The following is a 7,107-nucleotide window of genomic DNA, read 5'->3' as shown; positions in this document are numbered from 1 at the left end:
CAAGTACTGTCACTTCTAATTTATTATTTTATTTTGTGATTATTCTTTACGTTTACAATCAAAATTCAAAGGAACGTAAAGACTATCTTTACGTACTTATAAATTTTTCCAAATTATTTTATTATACAGTTTACATATAATATTTTTATAATATTTTTTCATCACATTTTTTTAAAAGTGAAAGACGTAGGAAGCTACAAAAATGTCGTAATTCTTAAATATTCGCATACAAAACCTATTTCCTAACCAGGCTTTCTATTTAAAAAAATGGTAAATTTTTTAATTTATATATAAGATGTACGACAAAGATCGTGTATTTTATATCAAGTCTAATGCCAAATTTTGCGCAAAATGACATTAACTCGACATACATATAATACAGAAACATAAATATAAACCTTGGAAATAAAAATAATTAAATGAGTATACAAAAATAACACACGTTGGCCCCTCATATAATGGCAATAACTTTGTTCTGTATTCGACTGTACTTTTAATATCCTTAGCAATATTACGATCGTATGGCAGAGAGGACGGTGTGAGGTACATTGCTCGAGGCAAAGCCTTCCCACTAATCCTCCGGCTTTCGAACATAGCGGTTAGGTCAGTGTTAGTCTCTATCAGACCTAGGCTACCTTCGGATGTACTAAAATTAATGTAACTATATAAAACAATTAAACAACTATTATGAAAGGAAAATGTGTGCTACTTATATTATTTACCACTTTGATTTATTACCATTATTCTTTTTCTATTCATCACAAACGAGGTAAGAATGTTTAAATTACTATTAAAAAATTATTTTCTTAATGAGTAGAAACGTACGCTTTTTATAAAAAATTTTTTCCAACTTCACACTGTATTTGCCATACTGCAGGGTAGACAGAGTGAATGTAGTGTTATTAAGAGACTTCGTTCCCCACTTTCCGCCAAAATCTCAATGCATTCCGTGGCGTGGTGGAACATAACACCGCACTTTTGCCTTGTTACCAGAACAAGATAATGAAAATATTAAAGAATTAATTTCCCCGAGTGGGTACCGAATATAAAGTCGTCCAACTTTTAGTTTTTATTTCTCTTTTACAAAAATAAACTTACATAATATTTATTAAAGTGGCCAAAGAATTTGCTGAAAGTCAATCAGCGCTAGATCCAGAAGGCCTACTGACACTCAAATGGCGAGTGGACTACACAGATGAAAAGATATATTTCCGTATTGAATTTTCCGATAAGGCACCATCGGCAAACTGGTTCGCTCTAGGATTTTCTGATAGAGGAGATTTAGAAAACTCTGACGTGTGCCTGGTGTGGACAGATTATACTGGACGGGACCACTTTGAGGTAAATCATAACATATTTTTAGAATTTTTAATTTTTAAAGCCTTTTCTAATAGCCACGTATCAATACAAAGTACTTACTTGATGAAATTTAAACTCATTTCCTTTCGTATTTGTTGCGTGCTAATTTAAACTGAAACAACCAAAATTGTATTCCAATTTTTATACCTAATTCCTTAAATATAATAAAAAACGATGTAGTATAATAAGAAGGTAACGTAATCGGCTTGTAACGATAGTATGCATCCATTAGCAAATTCAAATACTGATCTGAAATTTATTGTGATACTTTTTATTCGTGCACATTTTGTTTATAATCAGGTCTCCTTTTTACATACCTATGACTTTTTTAAATTGAAATGATGATATTTTAGGACATGCATGCTGACAAAGATGGTAAATTATTTCGAGATGTTCATCAAAACTGTGACGCTTTTCATGTGGATTCAAAATCGAAAAGTATAGTCTTTGAACGCTCATTTGACACCTGCGATGAAGACGATTACATCATTGCAGTAAGTTAGTTATTGTGATAAATGTGGGACAGATTCACAAAATATTATCTTCTTTTTTTTTTATTGTAGATAGGCAAGCATTTGTCCGCTATCTCTCCTGGTGTAAGTGACGATGCGAACGAAGGTGGAGCATGCTTGCCTAGATAGTGCCTATTCACTCGTTCTTTAAAGAGGGCCAGGTTATACTTGTCGGGGAACAGTTCAGCAGGCAGGGAGTTCCACTCCTTTGCTGTTCGCATATTTTTATAGTCACCCTGTTTCTAACTTTCTGCCGAATAACACATGTTATTAGATACATAAAGTAGATAGGCGGAGTCTATTGACGGTTATATATATTTTTTTGTAAGATTGCTTTCCTAAACATTATATGTATAATACTATTGTAATTTTTACGTTCTAGGATGAGACTATTCACGTAGTATGGGCCAGAGGAAGCGATAAACTCTTTTCATCTCAAGGTCTCTGTTTATCTTGTACATCTCCTCACAACCACGGTTTCATACGCGTGAGGCTGTTAACTCCACCTTCGACCCCACAGCATCCTTCACAGCAGTTGCATATAACCAGCAAAGATGTAAAGGTTCCAGGAAGCGACACCACATATTGGTGCAAAGTCGTCAGACTTCCAGACTTTATTACGGAAACTGTTCATCATATTATTAAGGTCTTTGTCCAAAATATTAATACTAATTAGATATTATAAATTAAAAGAATGATATAATAAAATAATGTTTTGTATTAGTTTGAATCAACAATAACGAAAGGTAACGAGGGGCTGGTGCACCACATGGAAGTATTTTACTGTGATGCTGATCCCAATAAGGAGATACCGATTTACGAAGGCAACTGCTTTGCTCCGAATAGGCCCGAATCCACTAAAGTTTGTTCCAAGGTAAAATTCAACATAAATTTTTATTTACAGTTCTAACAATTATGTTACCAATATAATCCACCAATTAGGTGGAGTTAGAGTCTTCATTTCAAACTTTACTATTTTGTTATATTACCGACGATGTTTTTATAGGTAAAAGCAGCATGGGCTATGGGAGCTCCCCCATTTATATATCCAGAAGAAGCAGGACTTCCTCTAGGAGGACGAAAAGCGAATAAATACGTTATGCTTGAAGTACATTACAACAATCCGGAAATGAAGAAGGGTAAATAAATAATATTTTAATTAAATACAAATAATATTAATATATCCACAAGGCTTAGAATATAAAGCTTTTTTTATTATTAAAAGTAATTAGTAATGACCTTCATACGTTAATTTAAATAATAAAATTAGCATTATATGCCTAAAATTAGCATTTTTTATTAAAAATTGCAATTATATTCGTTTTGTTATATTTTAAATATTTTTCCAGATTGGGTTGATAGTTCTGGTATAATTCTTCACGTAACAGCGAACCGGCGAAAATATGATGCTGCCATCATGGAGCTAGGTTTAGAGTATACTGACAAAATGGCGATTCCGGGAGGACAGACCGCCTTCCCACTGACCGGATACTGTATACCACAATGCACAGGAGTGGTAAATTATTGAATAATTTCTTATCAAAACAGATAAATATCACCTTTTCCTAATTGGAAAATGAAATAATAAAAAAATAGATTTACCGGTATTTCGTCTCCTTTCCCCACATATTGTGGGAAATATTATTACTTAAAATTATTTACAGGGTCTACCTGAAGAAGGTATTGTAGTATTTGGCAGTCAGCTGCACACTCATCTAACTGGTGTCGCGGTGTGGACTCGCCACTCTCGGCAAGGTGTGGAGCTACCCGAACTTAATAGAGATATGCACTATTCCACTCATTTCCAAGAGATAAGGATTCTCCATCGTCCCGTTAAAGTGCTTCCCGTAAGATCATATTATGTTGTACTTTCTGATAATTTATTTAAGATATTTTACTGTTCTAAAATTGATAATCTAAAAGTATTTTATAATAAAAACATTAATTTTAAGGGGGACTACTTAGAAACAACATGCATTTACAATACGAAGAAGAAGGTGAACGCGACTATCGGCGGTCACGCCATCACCGATGAGATGTGCGTCAACTATATGCATTATTACCCGGCTACTGAACTGGAAGTATGCAAAAGCGCTGTGTCTAATAAAGCTTTGGAAGATTACTTTAAATTTGAAAAAAGGTAAAAAATGTACATATCAATTAATTACAAAAGCATTTTAAGCAGTCTCCTAGATATGTGTATTCGCTTATTACAGGTGGGACAATATGTCTATATCATTTTCATCGGCACCCCGAGCGAATTACTTGGCGATCAAACCTTGGACCCCTCTAAGAGCTAAGGCGTTACATACATTGTACACAGAGTCACCTATTTCTATGCAATGCAATAAATCTGATGGAAATAGGTTTCAGGTAGTTTAAAACATACTTTTATGTTTTTTTTAAATTATTTATGTTAATGGATATTAATCTGTTTAGTCAACCTCCATTTAAGCCATTGTTTTACATTCAAACATAGCTTACTAGGTCTGAACTGAATGCTTCATTTTCTAGAGATTTTTTTAAAATATACCTATTTATAAATTGAAATTACTTAACATTAAATAAAACCGACAACTATAGCATTAGATAATTAATAATTGTCATTTTTTTTTTAATTATGAAAGCTTTTTAGGTAATAGGTACATATATTAAAATATGTTTTCTTAATTACGATTATTGCCTAATATAATATTTACGTTCAAATTTTCAGGGTGATTGGGAGGGTATCAAAATACCAAAAATCAAGCTACCACTTCCAGAAAAATTAAGAATTTGCACATTGCGCAATAAAATAGGATATTAATTGTATTTACTATGGCTAAAAAGTATCCCGGACATTAAAATGAGATAAGTCAACAAATAATTACATTTATAAAAAAACCTAAAGAATATATCGTTACCTGCATTGAGTACCTACATGTAAGAATGCTTTAATAGTTTACCTGTGATAATAATTATTTAATATTTATTTTAATTTTAAAATATCATTGTTATCTATCATACCATTAAAGATTATATATATCATTAATAAATGTATTAAGATTGTTTGCATTGTTTTTCTTTATGAAACCAATAAGTGGTTGTGCACGCTTATTTTATTCATAACTTTATGACTATATAATCCGAATCCTACTGTATAAAAGAAAAAAATAAGGAGTACTTTAAATGAATAAAAAAAAATACTGAAATTTAAAAAATAAAAATAAAAGAAAATAAAGGAATAAGAATTGTATTCATTTATTATTTTTACTTAGATTCTAGGTTATATAATAGTTTACAACGAATTTAAAAAAAAACAATGTAATAGGTACTGAACTGTTTTTGTAATAAAGTTTTCAAAATATTTAATATCGAACATTTAAGCTGTCTAAATCTAAAGCATCTAAAATAATTTTGCAACTAGTCAGCTCTACCTACGCTATTGATTCATAACATTTTTAGTTGTATATATTTTTTTAAATTTGTTATCTGTTTACAAAAAAAAAAAATTCAATAAGCTTTGAAAATTTATATTTAGGATAGATAAAAATTTCTTTGGCTCCTAACATATTACATAATTCATACCAGCGTAGAATATATATAATATGTCAATGTCACTGTCAAATAAAATCTAGCAAGTTGTCAATTACTCTACATTAACGCCCTCTCCTTGGCAAACATTTATTTTCAATTAATCAATTCAACTTCTTAATAATTGAGTTTATTTTAAATTGTATCATTTTTTGTCTTTATATTTTAAGTGATTTTTTCATATACTTTTAAAATTTCTTTTAATCCGACAATGTCTAGTGACAACGGTTTCAACAATGACGATTCTCCCAATAAAACCTTAACCCATCTTCAATTACCGAGCCCTATTATAACAAGAAGAAATCGAACTGCTTCAACGTAAGTTATTTAATATTTAAATGAATACTTATTCTGATGCTGTATTTTTATCATAATAAGATCTTTATTTTAGTTCTGAAAGAGCTCTACAAAATCCCATTGAATATGGTAAAATTAAAAAGTTTTGTCGGGAAAAAGGCCATGGTTTTATAATTCCTCAAAAAGGCGGCGAGGATATATTTGTCCACATTTCCGAGTAAGTTAATCAATTATTACTTGGAAGTAACCCAATGGTAATATGTATATAACATACATTATGTTATTTTGTTTATTCTATTGCCGCAATTACGATGAGCTTTTTTACAACAAAATATTTTATTCTTAAACTATTGTTTGTCCATTGGGCTTTAACATTAATTTCAGTAATACTATGTACATAACAATGTTTATTATTTCAGTATTGAAGGAGAATATGTGCCACTGCCAGGGGATGAAGTAACTTATAGACTGTGCCCAATTCCACCCAAATTTGAAAAGTACCAAGCTGTTCATGTCAAAATTATACAACTCGTACACGAAAGGCACTTGAAATGGCATGAAGCCCAAATGTAATTTGCTCTAAAAGTACTTAATTATTAGAGTCTTTTGCAACTATAATATTAACTTTCCATGTCTTTATTACCCTTAAGACCTAACCTCTAATATGATTTGTGTTAAGTGCATCAATTTCAAGTATTATTGGTATGAATAATGAAACTTGTATTATGCAGTATTCCATACTTCTAAAGTAAGATTATGACATGTGGTGCTAAATTTTTGAAGGATTTACCATCTGAAGTTTTGATAGCCATTTAAGTTGATGCAAACATTGGTGAAGGGCTTGAATACAAATATAGTATATATTTATGTATGTACATTTTAACAAAAGCACTCCTTTGATGGCCTAAATATAGAATTTAGAAACAACGCTCATTGTCACTATTTTGTTACGAATAGTATATGCACAAATAAGTTTACACAAATTATTTTTAGGTAAATTTTTATTGCCTGTAGGCATAAGTTTATTGTAATTACTTGCTTTAGGTATTATCTTGCATTTCACTGTAAAAATATGTTTAATATTATTGAATTATTTTTATAAGCATGCCATGTTTTACAGAATTTTAGCAGTATGCTACGCTTGTCATATTTTTTGTGATTATAGATGTATAACTAATATATGTATGATAAAGTTGTATCAACATTCTCTAGTGTTTCAATTTTCCCTAGCTGCTGGCAGTGGCTGCTGGTGTGAGGGTAGTTCAAGAATAATAAAATATGTAGTGTGTTGTATATAGTTTATTAATAAACACAATATATAAATATTAGAAATCACTAAAGGTTACAAAATATTATTATGTCAACT

The 7,107-nt window shown here is 30.7% G+C and overlaps 2 protein-coding genes across 2 annotated transcripts; both read left to right on the top strand.

Annotated features, from left to right (window-relative positions):
* The first annotated feature begins 575 nt into the window (after positions 1 to 575).
* Tbh (Tyramine beta hydroxylase) lies at positions 576 to 4,919 on the top strand. The gene is made up of 11 exons (XM_085194743.1): positions 576 to 769; positions 1,115 to 1,341; positions 1,713 to 1,853; positions 2,254 to 2,517; positions 2,596 to 2,745; positions 2,878 to 3,010; positions 3,221 to 3,387; positions 3,536 to 3,718; positions 3,824 to 4,011; positions 4,088 to 4,244; positions 4,585 to 4,919. Exons 1-11 carry the CDS (start codon positions 688 to 690, stop codon positions 4,675 to 4,677), a joined length of 1,785 nt encoding a protein of 594 aa, XP_085050869.1. The 5' UTR covers positions 576 to 687; the 3' UTR covers positions 4,678 to 4,919.
* A 561-nt stretch (positions 4,920 to 5,480) lies between these two features.
* Positions 5,481 to 6,947, top strand: LOC146534075 (cold shock domain-containing protein CG9705). The gene is made up of 3 exons (XM_085194447.1): positions 5,481 to 5,762; positions 5,836 to 5,958; positions 6,161 to 6,947. The coding sequence occupies exons 1-3, from the start codon at positions 5,656 to 5,658 to the stop codon at positions 6,312 to 6,314; spliced, it is 384 nt and encodes a 127-aa protein (XP_085050573.1). The 5' UTR covers positions 5,481 to 5,655; the 3' UTR covers positions 6,315 to 6,947.
* The last annotated feature ends 160 nt before the right edge of the window (positions 6,948 to 7,107 follow it).

This window comes from Heliconius melpomene, chromosome 12, assembly GCF_056956725.1.
Source record: "Heliconius melpomene rosina isolate 202511_hmr_F chromosome 12, ASM5695672v1, whole genome shotgun sequence".
In the NCBI taxonomy this organism is placed as follows: Eukaryota; Metazoa; Arthropoda; class Insecta; order Lepidoptera; family Nymphalidae; genus Heliconius; species Heliconius melpomene.
The sequence above is the reverse complement of the archived record's forward strand: the minus strand, read 5'-3'. Positions and strand labels throughout refer to the sequence as shown.

What these genes read in the sequence shown, in the direction of transcription:
- Tbh (XM_085194743.1), top strand. Translation starts at nt 688, where the DNA reads ATGAAAGGAAAATGTGTGCTACTTATATTATTTACCACTTTGATTTAT. An exon ending in TACTTTAAATTTGAAAAAAG is followed by an intron (nt 4,012 to 4,087) that starts GTAAAAAATGTA and finishes CGCTTATTACAG; the next exon opens with GTGGGACAATATGTCTATAT. An exon ending in CTGATGGAAATAGGTTTCAG is followed by an intron (nt 4,245 to 4,584) that starts GTAGTTTAAAAC and finishes TCAAATTTTCAG; the next exon opens with GGTGATTGGGAGGGTATCAA.
- LOC146534075 (XM_085194447.1), top strand. Translation starts at nt 5,656, where the DNA reads ATGTCTAGTGACAACGGTTTCAACAATGACGATTCTCCCAATAAAACC. An exon ending in AGAAATCGAACTGCTTCAAC is followed by an intron (nt 5,763 to 5,835) that starts GTAAGTTATTTA and finishes TCTTTATTTTAG; the next exon opens with TTCTGAAAGAGCTCTACAAA. An exon ending in ATATTTGTCCACATTTCCGA is followed by an intron (nt 5,959 to 6,160) that starts GTAAGTTAATCA and finishes TTATTATTTCAG; the next exon opens with TATTGAAGGAGAATATGTGC.